At 37.1% G+C, this 21,052-nt stretch overlaps 1 protein-coding gene across 1 annotated transcript in view; it reads left to right on the top strand.

Moving 5' to 3' along the window:
* The first annotated feature begins 6,428 nt into the window (after positions 1 to 6,428).
* The window catches only part of LOC121378828 (probable E3 ubiquitin-protein ligase HERC4), an 82,234-nt gene continuing 67,610 nt past the window's right edge, over positions 6,429 to 21,052 (top strand). Inside the window, exons 1-5 of the mRNA XM_041507163.1 lie at positions 6,429 to 6,721; positions 8,221 to 8,462; positions 15,896 to 16,058; positions 17,611 to 17,687; positions 19,783 to 19,972. Coding sequence (XP_041363097.1) covers positions 8,222 to 8,462; positions 15,896 to 16,058; positions 17,611 to 17,687; positions 19,783 to 19,972 — 671 coding nt within the window. The 5' untranslated portion in view covers positions 6,429 to 6,721; position 8,221. The remainder of the gene's footprint in view (positions 6,722 to 8,220; positions 8,463 to 15,895; positions 16,059 to 17,610; positions 17,688 to 19,782; positions 19,973 to 21,052) is intronic.

Genomic DNA, 21,052 nt, shown 5'->3' with positions numbered 1-21,052 from the left:
TTATGAGTCATTAAAAGTAGATAGGCCTATTATTAGATTGCTAAGTCGGTGGAAGTCGTAGGTGCAAACTAAACATCTTTTGGAGCTGCCACATCTATTTTCATTTTCTGATTATTCCATATTTGGTGCAATGAATGTAATCCGACAAGCTGTAGTTCAATCCTGGTCAGATTTCCGCCATGACGCTAGATAGTCCCTGGGGGAGGGGGGGGGGGGGACCTAGCCCAGTGTTAAAGCGTTCGCTTGATGCGCGGTCGGTCTGGGATCGATCCTCGTCGGTAGGTCCATATTGGGTTATTTTTTGCTCCAGCCAGTGCACCACGACTGGTATATCAAAGACCGTGGTATGTGTTATCCTGTCTGTGGGATAGTGCATATAAAAGATCCCTTGCTACTAATCGAAAAAGTAGCCCACGAGGTAGCGACAGCGGGTTTCCTCTCTTAATATCTGTGTGGTCCTTAACCATATGCCCGACGCCATATAACCGTAAATAAAATGTGTTGAGTGCATCGTTAAATAAAACATTTCCTTTCCTCTCCTTCCCTAGATACCGGCCTCGATGGCGTCGTGGCAGGTCATCGGTCTACAGGCTGGTAGGTACTGGGTTCGGATCCCAGTCGAGGCATGGGATTTTTAATCCAGATACCGACTCCAAATCCTGAGTGAGTGCTCCGCAAGGCTCAGTGTAAACCACTTGCACCGACCAGTGATCCATAACTGGTTCAACAAAGACCATGGTTTGTGCTATCCTGCCTGTGGGAAGCGCAAATAAAAGATCCTTTGCTGCCAATCGGAAGAGTAGCCCATGTAGTGGCGACAGCGGGTTTCCTCTCAAAATATGTGTGGTCCTTAACCATATGTCTGACGCCATATAACCCTAAATAAAATGTGTTGAGTGCGTCGTTAAATAAAACATTTCTTTCTTTCCTTCCCTAGATAGCCATCCCCTCTACACCATTGCCAAACAAATGCAGTGAGAATTGCCAGAAAGCCATGGCGAAGATCACTTTGTCATGTAATTCTCGGGAGGATTTCATATTGAGAAGAATATTGTCTATAATAGATGCCTGTCTGGAAGACGGTGGTTGAGTTGAAATTCTTGTTCAGGCCAAAGTGGCATTGCCTGGTACTGCAGATTCCAAACGCGACTTTGCAGGGGGGGGGGGGGGGGGGGGGGGGGGGGGGGGGGCACGGCAAGTGTTGCCTTCGATGGGCACTAATGCAAGTAAGAGGGGCGCGAAGGCAAGTAAGAGGGGCGCGAAGGCAATTTACTTTCTATAAAGTTTCTGAGACAAAACTTATAACACCGTATATTCTTGGACTCTAATGGTTATTTTGTATACAGGTATATGCCATAATAATGTATTTTACAAGGTTAATAACATTTAGCATATATGCTACATTTTCCTTAAATGCCCAATGTAGCAAATATGCAAGATTATTAAAAGTATATACAAATTTATGAAAATTAAAAACTCAACATGGAAGTGTTCAATGTACACTAATACCTGTAAGTTGAATAAATATGATTTTTTTTTTTTTTTTTTTTTTGGGGGGGGGGGGGGGGGGGGGTATTTATTTTGACTACTTGGGCACTAGAGGGTTAAAATAATTGAATGCTTCAAATATGCGGGCACAGCATAGGACTACTTCACCCTTCCTGCACCGCATGCGGAAGGACTGCCACTCTCTCAGGACTGACTTGAAAGAATGAAACTTGTGCGTGACCGCAACGTCCTAAACATCTTGCCAAGTCGAAAAGACATATTGGTTAATATGATATTTGAAATCACTAATGTGTAAGTCACAAAGAATATATTTATAAATATCGTCAACTTAAACTGCTGTAAATAACGTTATTTCTATGGACATTTTAGCACGTTTTGTTTTACATCCTGGTATAAATGACTTGTCACTTCGTGTGTCAACAAACAGTCCCACTTCGCTAGATGTGATTTCTCATGTTACATTTTGTGTCATTTCTAAATAATAAAATACTAGGTTTTAATAAAAAAAAATTCGAAGGGCACGGAGGCAAACCAGGTAAGGCAGTGCGGCATTTTTCTTGCCGTCGACACAGTTAATTTCCGCGGCATAACAGCAAGTAAGGAGGGCACCTACGGCAATTGCCGTCGGTGCCGTGGTGAAATTCGAATCCTGCTTTGTTATTTTGTTAAAGGTCTACATTTATCAAAAACGTAATTCACTATTGTTTGGCATGAACGTATACCTTTTACAATATATATGAAGTATTAATAAAATAAATTTTAAAAAATGTACCCGTTTTTAATATATTCGCAATAAAAAGTCGCATTTTCACCATCGCTTGCCAAAAAGTCTCTGAACTCCGAGACCTCGTAACGCGACAACAGGCATAACATCAAAGGCGATTCGCAGCCTTTCAAACATTTTACATGGAAGTAAAACACGTGCATTTTAAAACGCGAAAATGTTATTCTATTGAATTGAATTGTATGTTTGGAATATTATTTTGAAGATATCTTTCAAATGTGAAACGTGGTAAACCATTGTTCGGCGTATGGATGTACAAAAGCTCAGTTAAAGGCAAAAGAAGTTTGCATATTTTTCCGAAAGACAAACCGACATAGTTTGCACGGAAACAGTTCTTAAACCGAACACGTGCGTATTGGAAAAGACCGTCAAGATGGAATTCGATTTGCAATGACCACTTCACACCTGGGGATTACGACAATTATCTAAGATGGTCGATGGGAATGGCACCAAGACGTTTGTTCTTTATCCCCCTTGTTCAACACGATGCATTTATATATGTTAAAACTACATTCCCTGGAATATTTTTATTATTTAAGCATACAGAACAGAAAATCCAATTACGTTTGGTGCATATATGACGCCGCACTCCGCATTGGTTTCACTACGCTGGCTTATCCAGGTCAAACACAAAGGCAGTATTTTGAAAGTGGGACACTTTTGATGGGCTCGTACCGATCTCGGTTTTCAGTGGCTTATCACAAATATAGAATTCCCCAACAAGAGATCACGTGAGATTTCGCAATTTTTGAACAAAAAAAAAGAAAGAAGTGTTTTATTTAACGACGCACTCAACACATTTTATTTACGGTTATATGGCGTCAGACATATGGTTAAGGACCACACAGATTTTTTTAGAGGAAACCCGCTGTCGCCACATAGGTTACTCTTTTACGACAGGCAACAAGGGATCTTTTATTTGCGCTTCCCACAGGCAGGATAGCACAAACCATAGCCTTTGTTGAACCAGTTATGGATCACTGGTCGGTGCAAGTGGTTTACACCTACCCATTGATCCTTGCGGAGCACTCACTCAGGGTTTGGAGTCGGTATCTGGATTAAAAATTCCATGCCACGACTGGGATCCGAACCCAGTACCTACCAGCCTGTAGACCGATGGCCTGCCACGACGCCGGTTTTTTGAACAAATTTAACTGTCTTGATTGAGGGGTCGTCTCATATCTCCAAAACATATTTATATCCATAGAGGTATGGTACAAAGCCTTGCCTGCCAGTGCCAACTACACAATTGCACGAGTCTCCCCTGGGTTGTCATGCCACGGCCAGAAGCGGTCAGGCCCTTTATAAGGGCCCTATGGGCAACCTAGGGAGACACCACAGCATCATAGAGGTCTATAATTAACCAACTACTCTCGATTCACTAATATCAAAACCTATATTAGCTCGGCCATTTACCTTTCGACCGACCGTTCAAAATTGCGCCAAATTTCCTCAATCAAAATTGCGCACCCTTTTCTCTTTGGCATTAACTGCTCCATTCAAAATTCCATAGCACCACCACCACCCCCACCCGCCTGCTACCGATTCGATCGGACTGCTGGTGCTCCCTTGCACCTGCCAGTGCAGGCGATCCCTCCTCTCCCCTCCCCCCACCTTTCCTGTCATGGATGGAAGAGCCGGCCAAACCCGGCTCTTGTGCCCACGACAAGTGTGCGCTACAACAGCCTGTTCTGAATGTGCACGTAAAACCTTATGACATGACCTGGTACAACGCCTTTCCAGGGGTCGGTGAGTGGGGGATTTGCCTTGAAATTTTGACAGTGGCCCGCTGTTGGCATACGCGTTACATGTAAGGGGGTGTTACTAATTACGTAACGCTCTAGGGGTAGAGGAAGAGGATACTGTGTTCGATTTACGTAACATTTTTCAAGACTATATGTTATTTTTATTCATTACTTAGACATAAAAGGTGTTTTTTGGAAATGCGCGGTCAGTCTAGGATCGATCCCTATCGGCGGGTATACAAAAAGACCATGGTATGTGATATCCTGTCTGTGCCAGGATGGTACATATAAACAATCACTTGCTAAAAAAAAAAATGTAGCTGGTTTCCAAGGCGCGTGTTCAGGGATTTCAGCGGGGTTGGGGTTATAGACTGTGTTAAGCGAAGTTTATATGGGGCCAAAACCCCTCAAAAATACATTTCAATTTTTTTTAAGCTTGGGCAAGTAAGGGTTTCGACCTCCAATACCCTCCCCCTGCACATGCACCCGATTCCTCTCTAAGATTATATGTCAAAATTACCAAATGTTAGACATCCAACAGCAGATGGAAGGAAGGATAGGATATGTTCTATTTAACGACGCACTCAACACATTTTATTTACGGTTTTGGGGTCGGATGCTTATTAAATCAATATGCTTTATCTTTGATGTCGTTAAACATCCCCCCCCCCCAACTTTACCCTTTCCAAACGAAATAATATTTATTTGAATTTGTCGATTTTAACACGTAAAATTAAGAAGTGAAAACGTTCATTGTCTACTTTAGTATATTTTATTAAAAAAAATATATACATGATTAACGTGTTACTAGTATACAAACTAAACTTTGAAAGTTCTATTAACACTTTATAAAATATCAATTCTGAAATAGGAAGGTACGACTGTCGATAATACGTTGTCAAGATCAAACCGGTTTTAACTAAAGACTCTAGTACCGTATCCTCAAACGAACGTTCTTCGTCATGGGCGGATCCAAGGGGGGGGGGGGGGACCAGGGGGACGCGTCCCCCCCCAAAAATTGTTCAAGTGCCCTCAAAATGTCCAAGTGCCCTTTTTGTTTGTAGAATTTTTTTTTTTTTAAGTAAACAATAATTATATTGTAGATAAATGAAATCAAGATTTTCGTGTACATGCGCAAGCTTGCAGATATGTGTCTGTGTTATTGAGTCTCAATGGGGCCCCATTGAGGTTCTAACGCGAGTGACGCCAATTTACTTCATTATTGCTAGTATATTATGACGTAGAACTGTAGGAATTCATATTAATTGTAAATATCAAAACTTGTAGTAAGGTGCCCTTTTGACGAGTCAATGTGCCCTTCTTTTTTGGTCCCCCCCTAAAAATATTTCCTGGATCCGCCCATGTTCGTACAGCGCAAGATTTCTCTTTTAATTTTTTAAAACGAACCCTACAATTTGTAATCGGCAAACGCTGAAACTGACAACAGGCTGCCGTTTGTGCTTTGCCGAAATGTCCAAACTAACCTCCGATAAGAATTAGCTATTTTCCGAAGAATCATTACATGCTGTTGTCATGCTAAACTACTAATGAATGAGTGAAATTCACCTGATGTGATGTCACAGGTCAGATCGACTGGGTCAGTATTTTTTCCCCAAGCGTTTTACAAAAAGTCGCTTTATTAATAATTGGGGTGGTATTTTTTTTTTTTTTTATGTTTAATAATGTAATCTTTATGTATTTCTTATATATATTGTGTATTAATAATGTGCCATGATTGTGGACCTTTAAACAAGGCAATGCATAGATGGTTTAACACGAGACATCTACGATGAGTTGACACACAAATGATCATCAGTCTGATAGTTGGTGTGTACTGCGGAAGGATATGAAAGTCCCCAATTTCTATTCAGATATTGCATGCTCAGTATCTAATGGTGCCACTTATATAAATACTGTCGTGTAGGCCTACGTGGTTCATATGCACCCAACAAACGCCCACCATCTTGCGACAGGCTCGAAGTATCGGGTGCATTTTCTCAAGCGCATGTTGGGAATTGTAGGCCTACTGGGAAATTCAAGGAAATGTTTTATTTAACGACGCACTCAACACATTTTATTTTACGGTTATATATTTAGAGAGAAAACCTGCTGTCTCCACTTCAAGGGCTACTCTTTTCGATTAGCAGCAAGGGATCTTTTATATGTACCACCCCACAGACATACCACGGCCTTTGATTTTGATCAGCGTACGGCCCTGGGACCATATTTTCGAAGCTATCTTAGCGCTACGAAATCGTGAAACCATCGTAGGGTGTGACGTCACTACAGCACACCCCATAGTGACGTCATAGCTTACGATAATTTTATGATTTCGTAGACTAAGATTGCTTCGAAAATATGGGCCCTGGTCTAGGTCATGTGCGTTTTCTCGGTGCCGCGTGAAAATACTCAAAATACGGACGTATTTCACACGAAAAAGATCAATCAAGAAGGACAACTCTTGGGATCTATTTATCCATTTCCAGGAAATAATAAATGTTTTTTCAATAACAACTTTATCAAGTAGATATCGTCATAGATTATAATTATTTATAACAGCTAGTTATTTTATATGGTTGAACATCACAGGCAGCGTAAATGTATCATAACGACAATGCTTTAAACAGCATGTCGTGAATATTTAAACTGACGGAGTCGCGTAATGCTGGTTGTTTTATATTTGGTGAGTTTCATTGTTACGAAGCAACGAAAATAGAACGTAAACAAAATTTTAAAGGTCCGTTATCAGATATTTGACATGATTTTCTATTTCTCATTTTAGTCTTTGTTGTTAAATCAAAATTCATAATCTAAATGTAAAAATTGCTGACTTTATTTTAAGTAAAGAAGATATTACAAACACTTGAAAGAGCCCTCTCAAGCCCTTCCTTACAACATGAATTTGGGTCGTTTCGCCCTTAAACCATTTCGAACACTGCGTTGTTACGCCCATGTTCCTATTCACCCAGCATTGGTTCGCCCTAAATCTGATTAGTACCGAGTCGTTTTGCCCCCCCAAAAAGTAAATATATTTATTATATAATTTTGAAGTATTTTTGTTTCTTCAGTTTATTCATTATTCATTACCAAATATTAGGTAATTTTCTGTCTTTGGATATTAATGCCTTATCAGCTGTTTACTTTCTGTCAGCTGAAGCTAGGCAAAATAAACATAACGTACTCGGCGTTTGAACCTCAGCTGGGTATGTAGTATACTTAATAAGAAACCACAGCACATCAGACTCAGTAGTAGTATGCAGTGTGACTGTTCATAAATTAATTATTAATGTGATTACATTGTCTGTATATTATCTAAGGCCTGTACGTATTTCGTGTATATGGCTTGAGTAAATGATGGAAATAAAAAAAATTATGATATTATTTTTATCTGTAAATATAAACACGCAATATAGATTGCAATGTCTGACATGTAAAAATCAATGGATGTAGGACGAATTGATGAATAAATGTACTTTATTAACAAAGTAAAAATTAGGGCGAAATGAAACATGGGGCGAAACGACTCGGTTAGAGGTATTAATCAACCCTGCTCAAAACGACTCGGGTGAACTAGTAATAAGGGCGAAACGACCTGTTACCTTACAACATATGTTACATAGGCATGATAGGGCTAGAGGTGACTCGAGCTAAGCATGTTGGTACTACATTATACATACACAGCCAGTTGGCATCCTTGATCTCATCACAAGCTGACAATGTCAAGTGATGTCGGAGTTACCATTGTCGTCTAAATATCTTGACGTGTATTGCTTTTGAAAATAAGCCATTAGTCATTGTAATTAATTTTAAATTTTAAATAAGTAAACTAACAAAAATACAGATATTTTCATTATGAGATATATTCAATTTTCTACACAAATATGTACTACTTTTTTTTATTTTAAATTGGCCTGATAATGTACAATTTGATTTAGTTTGTAAATAACACTAATTTTCCTGATGTTTAGAGCCATGAGTATCATATCATGTAAGTGGAATATCTGAAATCAAACTTCAGTCTCAGACCTTGATATGAAAAACAATTGTTCCGCTAACATAGATTATGGAGAGCCATTTAAAGATGCATGTACTACCATATTGATATCATATAATTTCACATGCATAGGGAAGTGATGGTGAGCGAGTGATTGCTTCCTTTAATGGTGACATCTGATTTTTCAGAATGATCATGTCCACCATCTTCTGTTGGGGCAATGGTCAAGACGGACAACTCGGAATTCGGGTACAAGATGATAAGGTTGTCTCCCAACCCAGCCAGCTGACCATTGGGGACGGCAAGGAGGTGGTGGATGTTGCGTGCGGTGGGAAACACACGCTGATCACCACAGAGGGTGGCATGCTGTACACGTGTGGAAACAATGATCAGGGTCAGCTGGGGCATGACAAACCTTCAAGAAGGCTAGGCAAGTTATGAGATGTTTCCTATTTATCAGACCAGACAAGTCTTTTTATGAAACAAACCTTCAAGAAGGCTAAGTTATGAAACATTTTCTATTTATCAAATCAGGCAAGTCTATTTATGAACTAGGCAAGTTATGAAACATTTTCTATTTATCAGACCAGACAAGTCTATTTATGAAACAAACCTTCCAGTAGGTTAGACAAGTTATGAGATGTTTCCTATTTATCAGACCAGACAAGTCTATTTATGAAACAAACCTTCAAGAAGGCTAAGTTATGAAACATTTTGTATTTATCAGATCAGGCAAGTCTATTTATGAAACAAACCTTCAAGAAGGCTAAGTTATGAAACATTTTCTATTTATCAAACCAGGCAAGTCTATTTATGAACTAGGCAAGTTATGAAACATTTTGTATTTATCAGACCAGACAAGTCTATTTATGAAACAAACCTTCCAGTAGGTTAGACAAGTTATGAGATGTTTCCTATTTATCAGACCAGACAAGTCTATTTATGAAACAAACCTTCAAGAAGGCTAAGTTATGAAACATTTTGTATTTATCAGATCAGGCAAGTCTATTTATGAACTAGGCAAGTTATGAAACATTTTGTATTTATCAGACCAGACAAGTCTATTTATGAAACAAACCTTCCAGTAGGTTAGACAAGTTATGAGATGTTTCCTATTTATCAGACCAGACAAGTCTATTTATGAAACAAACCTTCAAGAAGGCTAGGCAAGTTATGAAACATTTTCTATTTATCAAATCAGGCAAGTCTATTTATGAACTAGGCAAGTTATGAAACATTTTCTATTTATCAGACCAGACAAGTCTATTTATGAAACAAACCTTCCAGTAGGTTAGACAAGTTATGAGATGTTTCCTATTTATCAGACCAGACAAGTCTATTTATGAAACAAACCTTCCAGTAGGTTAGACAAGTTATGAGATGTTTCCTATTTATCAGACCAGACAAGTCTATTTATGAAACAAACCTTCAAGAAGGCTAGGCAAGTTATGAAACATTTTGTATTTATTACACCAGGCAAGTCGATTTATGAAACAAAATCAAGTCACAATTTAACCAACACTGATTTGGTGTCTAACAAGTGGTTATTTTAACATTTGGTCAACAGAAAAAGAGAGGAAACCGTATGTCATATCACACAGGCTATTCCTGTTTTGGTGTCTAACAAGTGGTTATTTTAACATTTGGTCAACCGAAAAAGAGAGGAAACCGTATGTCATATCACACAGGCTATTCCTGATTTGGTGTCTAACAAGTGGTTATTTTAACATTTGGTCAACAGAAAAAGAGAGGAAACCGTATGTCATATCACACAGGCTATTCCTGTTCATAGAGTAGCAAGGGATCCTCTATATGCATTTTCCCATAGACAGAACAGTACATACCATGGTCTTTGATGTACCAGTTGTGTAGCATGGATTGGGATACAAAATAGCCTTAAGTGAAATTCTACATTCCGACATTTGTAAATGAATGAATGAATGGATGTAGTTACAAAGTCTAGTTATAATTTGCTAGTCTTAGAGAAGACCAACGACTATGTGCAGTTTTCCTGTTTATTATTCTCAGAGTATATTTTTTATCATTAAATTTCACTGTTTATCAGCCTATAAGAAGATGAAATAAATGGTTAATTTTAATTAATGAAAATATTAACAATTTTATGAATATATTATACAAGTGGATAATTTTTGCAGATGCCAAATTATATATTTAGGCAACCCTCTGTGTTAAGTTTTCCATTTAGGAGCCAGGACCTGTATTTTTGAAGCCATCTTAGCTACGACATATCGTAGCTAGTTATGAGCAAAATACGAAGGTATCGTAAAGTTCTCTTAGTGTGTCATGATTTACGATATTTGTCGTAAACAAAAATGGGAACTCTCATTAAATGGAGATAGAAAAGATGGTGTATTTCTCTGTGACAACATCAAGGAAATTCCCTCGAAACTTCATATTGGTACAGCTGACATGGCAGAATGGATATTACGCAAGCATCCGAATCCCCAACAAAGAGGCCCCATAAGTAGCTGAGTTCCACAGAATGGGAAATTTTAATTTCGGATGTGGGGAAGACGTCCAACATTATTTTTTCTTCTTTTGGCTGGTTAACAGTGATTAGGCTACATTAGATCCAGAACACAAAGTACTATAGGCCTACGCATAATTCAACTTTTAAAATTCAGGGCTCGCGCTGTCGTTCGCCAAAGTCGCCAATTGTGAAAAATAAAACAAAATTGCGAAAGAAATATTGGTTTGTTGAAAAAATTTGCAAAGGATTTTTCCATCTCGATTTATAGAACCAAACATTTCTTCAACTAGTTTTATTCTGTTGATCCGCCTTGTGGTGTAAATAAGCGCTATTTGCATGTCCATGAGGCCAGTCTACTATTCAGTAGTGTACTGCCAACGCGATTAAATAAAATTAAATACTGTTTAAGACATGTTGCATTGTTGATACTAAATGTTTGATTACTAGCGACAGCAAGTTTTAAATGTTATTAGTCGTGTTTTGTCGTACCGGTTAATGTTGTAAATCTAGGTAACGTGGTTGAGTTCATTTCCATGAAGTGGGTACATTCTAACTCATATACAATCATTATTAGTTTAACCTTTCTACGTTAATTACAGATTATATTTCAAACATATTAAATGGCAAAATTATAATTCATATCTACTATATCTACTGATATAATATAAATTGCAACATGATACATCCCTCCGCCCCTTGCAGAGAAATACAACTCTCTCAAAACTGGCATGAAACTGAATGAGCATTTTTCCACTTGTGAAACAATCACGAGCCAGTGTTTTGATAGCAATAACATATAAAGACGTTTCCTTTGTCTTTATTTTGGGTGACTGGCAATACTCTTGAGTAGAACACCAAATCAATTATGAACTGTATTCAATAATAAATCATACAGGTAAATTAGTTACAAAACGAGGTCATGGGATAGGGTATGATCAAGAGTTACGAATTTAAAAAAAAAAACCCAAAACAACTAAATATATATATTTTTTCCATAAAATAAAACAGCCAGTCTGGTCATTTTGTTTCTAAAAAAACATATGATTTGTCTATTATATATACAATAATACATCTATTTATTACTAAAGAGATTAAAGATACTTGCATATATAGGCCTGCATGTGGCTTTGGAACGTCGTATATCTACACTATCTATCTGAAGAGGTAGCACAGTATCTGGTGGGACTAGAGTTTTATCTTTATATAAAGCAGAAAAGAAAAAAGAAAACCAATATTAAAACAGAAAATCTAATGTTTATAAATTTATAATGTTGATAAAATTAATGTCTGTGACAGAAAAAGAAGAAAGTGGGTGAGAGACCATTGTTACAAACTTTAGAGGGGTGAGTATTGTCAGTATTACAAAACATAATGGGGCAGATTAAAAAATAGTCAGATTTTACGTTATGTAATTAAATATGTAAACATTATGTACCAGTACTTAACATTTCACACTTGTGATGCAAAAATATATGTATAGTGTATATCTTAGTCTGGTGAATCTTTTTGGGGAACATATATATTGAATCAAATTTCACTTGCATCTTTCAAATTACAGAAAAACATACAATTTATATAATTATTTGATGCATACAAAAAGTAAAACTGCCTCTTTTGTGCACCGATGGGGATCAACCCGAGACTGACCGCACATCATATAGGCTCTTTACCACTGGGCTACGGCCAGCCCTATAGACATCAGCAGCTTTTCATTATTAGATTAGTAAAAAATAGATCCCCTAAAACAGTGTCATACAAGACGTAAACTGAATAATAAGTACATCTTAGCATGTACTATATTATCATAAAGAACAAGATTAAAAACAAAATATTTTGACTGAAATGCCAAAATGTAATTGGCGAATACATATTTAGATTGGTGAATACATATTTAGATTGGGGAATACATATTTAGATTGGGGAATACATATTTAGATAGGGGAATACATATTTAGATAGGGGAATACATATTTAGATTGGGGAATACATATTTAGATTGGGGAATACATATTTAGATTGGTGAAAGAAATTGAAGATTGGCAAATGTTTTGAACTAAAATAGCCACCCAGGGCTAGCCCTGAAATTATTTGATTATAAATATTTTAGACGGTGGTAAAGCCCTCGCTTATGCGCGGTCGGTCTGAGATAGATCCCTGTTGGTGGGTCCATTGGGCTATTTCTCGTCCCAGCCAGTGGTATGTGTTATCCTGTCTATGGGTGGTGCATATAAAATATCCCTTGCTACTAATGGAAAAATTTAGTGGGTTTTCTCATTAAGACTATATGTAGAAATAAACCTTTATCACATTCCACTGCGCATGTGCCCGTTGCGGGGTAACTCGAGGACGCAAACCACGAACTCGTGCGAGATCTCACAAAAATAGACTTGTGGACAAGTTGGTGGGCATACACAATGGGAGGCCACGCAATAGGAATGTGAATATCTCCATGATTAATTATTCTTTCAGTAGGGAACCTGAAAATTCTGTCGACACCCAACAAGACTTACTGGAGACATTTATGAATTATTGCTTATCAGAATTATTTTTGTTGTTGTTGTTAACGCCTGACAAACCATCGGTTCAGATTCGTGCGCAGTAAATATCAGATATGGGCTGAAATAATATTAATGTGTGCTCGCATGTATGTATGCAGATATTTATTGTAGTTAACATAATTTAAATATTTATAAAACATTATACAGATAAATACATTCAGGATTCTTGTCGGGATTTCAAGAAGGCTAACTGGGTTCAGATCCCAGTCGAAGCATGGGATTTTTAATCCAGATACCGACTCCAAACCCTGAGTGAGTACTCCACAAAACTCAATGGGTAGGTGTAAAACCATTTGCAACGACCAGTGATCCATAACTGGTTCAACAAAGGCCATGGTTTGTGCTATCCTGCGTGTGGTAAGCACAAATAAAAGATCCCTTGCTGCCTGTCATAATGAGTAGCCTATGTGGTGACAGCGGATTTCCTCGAAAAAACTGGCAGAATTATTGATGTCCAATAGCCGATGATAAGATAAAAAAATCAATGTGCTCTAGTGGCGTCGTTAAATAAAAAACAAACTTTAACTTTAAATACTGCTCGTTCCAGCCAGTGCACCACGACTGGTATATCAAAGGCTGTGGTATGTACTACCCTGTCTGTGGGATGGTGCATATAAAAGATCCCTTGCTGCTAATTGGAAAGAGTAGTCCATGAAGTGGCGACAGCGGGTTTCCTCTCTCAATATCTCTGTGGTCCTTAACCATATGTCTGACGCCATATAACCATAAATAAAATGTGTTGAGTGCATCGTTAAATAAAACATTTCCTTCGTTCCTTTAAATACTGATACATGCATGTGGAGAATTAAACATCACTGGAAATCCGCGTGAGTATTTAACTATAATTCTAATTGTTAAAAGTAAAAAACACATTCCACTAAAGTTAATTTTATTGTATGTATCTTTTAATTTTGCGTTGTTAAAATACCCTTGACAGGCGGCTAAGTTACTGTTTCACTGCTTTTGGTCTTAAACCATTCCGATGTAAAGTTTAGTAGACTGTTTTTCGCAGTTACTGTCAATCATGTCCCCCAATTTGTATATAGCCTCGATACCATCCAATTCGGCAAGGGACGGTAATCTTTGCGCACATGTGCAATGGGAATGTGAAAGAGGTCTATTACCAAATGTTTGACGTCCAATAGCCGATGATTAGTAAATCAGTGTGCTCTAGTGGTGTCATTAAACAAAACAAACTTTAATTTTATACTTTAATGAAAAAAATCACAAATCCAAGAAGAAAAATGGATACAGCCTAAGGGGTCATTCAAATATTTGTGTCAAAATTAGACACCCTCCCTCTCCCTGTAACTCTAAACCATACACCCCGTAATTTAAAAAAAATATTTAAAGTTTGGAGACCTCCCCCATTTCCAAAAAAGACATGTTATGGATGTAATATAATTTAAGGTGCTGTTTATGTACTTATTAATAAACTGATTTTATTTGATTTGGTTTGTTTTGGGGTTTGGGAAAGTGCTGATCAGTGGTGTGTGTGTGGGGATCATGCTACCCCCCTCAATCAAACCTTTTGTTTTTAAACTTAAATTTTATAAAATCATACATACATAGTGTGGATTTCTCCCCTCCCCAATATGGGTTACCTACATATATACAAGACATGCATATCTGCACAAGATTTTATATGGGGGGGGGGGGGGTGTATAAAATCCTGGCTACGCGAATGGCGCAGATATGCATGTATTTCAACTCGATTTATAATCGTCATTGTGTACCATCCTCCTGCAAAAATGTTTTTTGTAAATAATTTCAGTTTTGGTTTTACTTAACAAGAAAAGTAAAAGTGTTTTGGAAATAAATTCTTTTTTTACTATTTTTGTGTGCAGTTTAGAAAACAATTGCTTAGAAATAATTTGTAGTAAATTTCATAGTATGAAAAAGGCGTTCCCTGTGGGAAGAACTATAGCTATGACTACCTACGTTAAACACTGTTGCCATGACAGTGTTTATGAGAAGGTAAAAAAAAACCTACACATTAAAAACACAAACAAAATATTTTAGTAATAAAAAAGTGCGTTATGTAATGTTGTTCAGTACAGGCTACATAACCTTTGTGCATACATCCACCCACCCCTTCAAGCGTTCACACAACATATTTTACTATCTTAATAATGCAGTATAAATATTATTTAATAAAATAATATTTTATTTATAAAAAAAATCTTTAAATTTTTGTATGTACCAGTAAGACATTTCAAATATTAATTTTGGAAAAGTTTCATCTCTATTTTTTATTACTGTAAATAGTGAAAAATTGTCAATTGGGTTAACTTCAGTAATATTTCTTTTATTTGAACTTTCCGATACATTATTTAGGTGCATATCACATTTCACACCTGTGCCTTCTTCAACAACCCCGATCAGGCCCCATTATATTATGTGGTAAATTTTCTGAAATGGGTAGCGGAACAATCAAAGGTCACGGTTGCAATACACTGTTTTAAAGTTTTAATGGCAAAATAATTTGAGTTTACAAAACTGGGGAGCTGTATCTTCATCATTATCATGAAATAAGAAGTAATTAGGCGCCATATTGGAGTTACGACAATTTCGAAAATATGCTACAACAATATGGGCCCAGATGGTACTTCTATTTTTATAATATAGATATTATGAAATATTTCAGACACCAGATGAAAAAAATTGCCGCAGGGCTGTTAGATATTTGTTTAATTGTATGTATTATTATTACTATTTTTATTTTAAACCACCTGCAGAAAAGCACTAATTTTTTTCATTATAACAAGTAGAATTTTAGAATGTTAGAATGATGATATATATATACATTTACAGAAGTTTTGGACGGTCTGAAAGCACAGCATGTGAAAAAGACGAGAGCTGGGGACTCTCATAGTCTAGCATTGACAGCTGCTCATGAAGTGTTTAGCTGGGGAGACAACTCTTCTGGACAACTGGGCAGGGGACAACCGGATGATGAAACCAGGAGGATTCCAAAGTGAGTACTAGTCTACTCTTTGTTTGGAGCATGCAGATACTAGTATATACATGTACATGTTTGGCCACAACACTGGCCTTTGTGGTGCTGAGATTAAGCCATCTGACATAAGCCTGGTAGGTACAGGGTTCGCAGCCCGGTACTGGCTCCCATCCAGAGTGCGTTTTAACTCAGTGGGTATTTGTAAGACCAATACACCGACTTCTCTCTCACTAACCCACTGTCCTGGACAGACAGCCCAGATAGCTGAGGTGTGTGCCCAGGAGAGCGTGCTTGAACCTTAATCGAATATATAAGAATGAAAATAGCCATAAATGAATGATGACCACAACATAATTAAAATGGATAAAATAACTGTTTATTTTATTTGCTAATGTTGAATCAGTGAATGCTATTAAGAATTGATTGAAATAAAATGCAGACCTTTCTAAAACGTTGTTTGTAATAATGCATGTGAGAAGGTTCATACAAGTTTTCCAACAAATGATGGAACTAGCTAAACCACAGAATGGGGATTCCACTTATGCTTTGTATTAATTTCCTGGAAATTATTATTATTATTATTATTATTATTATTATTTTGTTTTGTTTAACGACGCCACTAGAGCACATTGATTTATTAATCATCGGCTATTGGATGTCAAACATATGGTCATTTTGACACAGTCATAGAGAGGAAACCCTCTACATAGCAAGGGATCTTTTTTATGCACCATCCCACAGACAGGATAAGACATACCACAGCCTTTGATATGCCAGTCGTGGTGCATTGGCTGGAACAAGAAATCACCCAATGGGCCCACCAACGGGGATCGATCCTAGACCGACCGCACATGAGGCATGCACTTTACCACTGGGCATTGTCCTGGAAAACTCCCAGAGTATTTTATTATTTTATATTGATCAAATAGTTAAATACAGTGAAAGTTGTAAAAACCAGTCTCTCTCTAAAGCAGATGTTCTTCATGATCCCGTATTAAATATCAGTCCAGCTTGGTGCTGATGCACGATGTCATTTATACAGTGTCTCAAATTATCACGTTCATTTCTTAATATTTCTATGTTTTGTTTGTCTTGACTCAGTCTTACAGATTGATGTACTACTGTTTCTATCTTTTTATTTTTCTAGACTGGCAAAACAGCTGGCACTCTGTGTTACAGGTTTAATAACGATACTATTTTTATGTTTTTCTAGGCTAGTAAAACAAGTGGCAGTTCGCTCCTTGTTATAGATTGATGTAATTAGTGTTTCTGTTTTATTTTTTTCTAGGTTGGTAAAACAGCTGGCAGTCCATGTTACAGGTTTAATAACGATAATGTTTTTATGTTTTTCTAGGTGGTAAAACAGCTGGCAGTTCGTTTCTTGTTATGGTTTGATGTAATGAGTGTTTCTATGTTTTATTTTTCTAGGCTGGTAAAACAGCTGGCAGTCCATGTTACAGGTTTAATAACGATAATGTTTTTATGTTTTTCTAGGCTGGTAAAACAGCTGGCAGTTCGCTTCTTGTTATGGTTTGATGTAATGAGTGTTTCTATGTTTTATTTTTTCTAGACTGGTAAAACAGCTGGCAGTTCACTCGGTGTTACAGGTGTGCTGTGGAAGTAATCATTGTGTTGTTCTTACCTGTGGTATGTTCACCTTTAACCTTGTACATACATGTACAGTGTTGTTCTTACCTGTGGTATGTTCACCTTTAACCTTGTACATACAGTGTTGTTCTTACCTGTGGTATGTTCACCTTTAACCTTGTAAATACAGTGTTGTTCTTACCTGTGGTATGTTCACCTTTAACCTTGTAAATACAGTGTTGTTCTTACCTGTGGTATGTTCACCTTTAACCTTGTACATACAGTGTTGTTCTTACCTGTGGTATGTTCACCTTTAACCTTGTAAATACAGTGTTGTTCTTACCTGTGGTATGTTCACCTTTAACCTTGTACATACAGTGTTGTTCTTACCTGTGGTATGTTCACCTTTAACCTTGTACATACAGTGTTGTTCTTACCTGTGGTATGTTCACCTTTAACCTTGTACATACAGTGTTGTTCTTACCTGTGGTATGTTCACCTTTAACCTTGTAAATACAGTGTTGTTCTTACCTGTGGTATGTTCACCTTTAACCTTGTACATACAGTGTTGTTCTTACCTGTGGTATGTTCACCTTTAACCTTGTAAATACAGTGTTGTTCTTACCTGTGGTATGTTCACCTTTAACCTTGTACATACAGTGTTGTTCTTACCTGTGGTATGTTCACCTTTAACCTTGTACATACATGTACAGTGTTGTTCTTACCTGTGGTATGTTCACCTTTAACCTTGTACATACATGTACAGTGTTGTTCTTACCTGTGGTATGTTCACCTTTAACCTTGTACATACATGTACAGTGTTGTTCTTACCTGTGGTATGTTCACCTTTAACCTTGTACATACATGTACAGTGTTGTTCTTACCTGTGGTATTTTTATCATGCCCTAACCAATACCCCATGCCTAGTAGTAGAGATGCACAGTATAACCGGTAGTACACTGCAATATAAATTTTGAACAATACGTATTGCAACATGTTTCTAGCGTATATTGTGCTTATATATTTGGTACATCTGGTCACATATTATATTGTTAAACAAAAACTACCAGAGCTCCATTCCACAAAGAGATCTTAGTCCTAAGATCACCTTAAGGGCATAGCTACTTTATGCATTACGGTGATCTTAGTGCTAAGATCGCTTCATGGAACGGGGCCGAAGTTTAAGAAAAAATACAATAGCTTCACTTGTTTGGAACAAATGTTGATTGACTGTATATGATTTTATTAAGTTACATGTGTACATGAAATTAGAGCACTTTGTAAATTCTAATGATTGAGAATTGGTCTTCACAGTATATTGTGGTACATATTACAACTGAGGTTCCTGTATAGCAGTGTGTCACAGTATATTGTGGTACATATTACAATTGAGGTTCCTGTATAGCAGTGTGTCGCAGTATGTTGTAGTACATATTACAACTGAGGTTCCTGTATAGCAGTGTGTCACAGTATATTGTGGTACATATTACATTTGAGGTTCCTGTATAGCAGTGTGTCGCAGTATATTGTGGTACATATTACATTTGAGGTTCCTGTATAGCAGTGTGTCACAGTATATTGTGGTACATATTACAATTGAGGTTCCTGTATAGCAGTGTGTCACAGTATATTGTGGTACATATTACATCTGAGGTTCCTGTATAGCAGTGTGTCACAGTATATTGTGGTACATATTACATTTGAGGTTCCTGTATAGCAGTGTGTCACAGTATATTGTGGTACATATTACAATTGAGGTTCCTGTATAGCAGTGTGTCGCAGTATATTGTGGTACATATTACAATTGAGGTTCCTGTATAGCAGTGTGTCGCAATATGAAAATGTTGACAAATACTCATCACGAATGACTAGTATACCAAAGGCCATGTCTCTAGGAAAGTGTATATGAGAGATGCCTTGATGCTGTTTGGTAGCATATATAATATATATAGTGGGTTTCCTCTCTCACTGTACTGTAGACCAAGTGTGGAAATAACCACACTCCAAATAGCTGTAGTTTAAAACATACTGGGGTTTTGTTAATCTCTGTTTTTCTCTTTCCCTCTGTTGTGAAAAATGATTCTGTGTTGTAATTACTAGCATGTTAACTCTCAGAATGCTTGTTAAAAATGCATGTTGTGGTTCTTTTTTTCAGAGGGGTTGGTTGCCACATGGGGTGCCAACAACTTTGGTCAGCTTGGTCTTGGCACCAAACAGGGTTTGAAGGACACCCCTGAGTTTATTAATTGTCTGAAGGGAATTCCCATTGCACAGATCGACGTTGGTGGTAACCACTCGATTGTCCTCTCGAAATCTGGTGCTGTCTACGGGTGGGGAAGAAACAGGTTTGTAATTAGTTGTGTACATATAGGCTTTTACCTTCTTGTGTTTCAGTATTGTCAGTATCATATATTAGCAATAACTATACTTTCAGTCAGCCATTATTCAAATTTCATATGGATATGTGACGCTGTGATTTTTAAAAATCAAACTGACGTCAAACGTAAATGATGTCATTTATGTCAATATCCTTACATAAAAACACGTTATATGTTTTCTGAATGCTGGACAACTTTCAATATAAACTTGTTATTGAAAGGATATTATTTGGAGACTATATATTAATGTATATATGTCAATTAAGGAGTGTCGCTTATGTGTCAGTAAACGTAGTGCCATGACCTTATGAATTTACATCTAATTTGCATTTAATTTGCAAAGTTATCAAATTCTGAAACTATGTTATCTGAAAGACATTGGATACCTATTATATAATACATATTTTTATAACTAGTATTTAATTATATATTATACGGATCTAACTCGGTCAGTGGACTGCTTGTTTGAGGTGCTTGGTTCTTTGGAATTAGCTCCCTGAACAAACCCATTGGGATTTTTCCCTTCCCAACCCGTGTCCCACTACTGATATATTAAAGACTATGGTATGTACGGTCCTGTATGTACTGTCCTGTCTATGAAGAATGTAGCAGGTATCCTGCGAAGGCTGTCTCAGAAATATCCAATGTTTGACATCCAATAGCTGATGATTAATTAATCATTGTGCTCTAGTGGTGTCGTTAAGTAAAGAAATGTGTTGTTGTTTTAGTCTGTGTTATGTCAGAGACAGAAATGGGATGTAGGTGAGACTGGATTGGAATATGAAATTAATATATACATTAGACTCAGTCTGTTAATGAGTTTGAAATCATCTGAGTGACATCAGATTAATTTCATTCATTCCTTTCAGTTTAACTAGATTTTAATGCTTATATCCAATCATGGTTCAAACATGCTGTCCTGGACACACACCTCTGCTATCTGAGCTGTCTGTCTAGTTAAGCGCTTTAAAGATTAATTGTTAGTTATTGGTGAGAGAGAGGTTGGTGTAGTGGCCTTGCTTATTCTGGGTGGGAGCTGGTACCTGG

Source organism: Gigantopelta aegis, chromosome 8 (genome assembly GCF_016097555.1).
Source record: "Gigantopelta aegis isolate Gae_Host chromosome 8, Gae_host_genome, whole genome shotgun sequence".
Lineage (NCBI taxonomy): Eukaryota > Metazoa > Mollusca > Gastropoda > Neomphalida > Peltospiridae > Gigantopelta > Gigantopelta aegis.
This window is presented reverse-complemented; position numbering and strand designations above follow the sequence as displayed.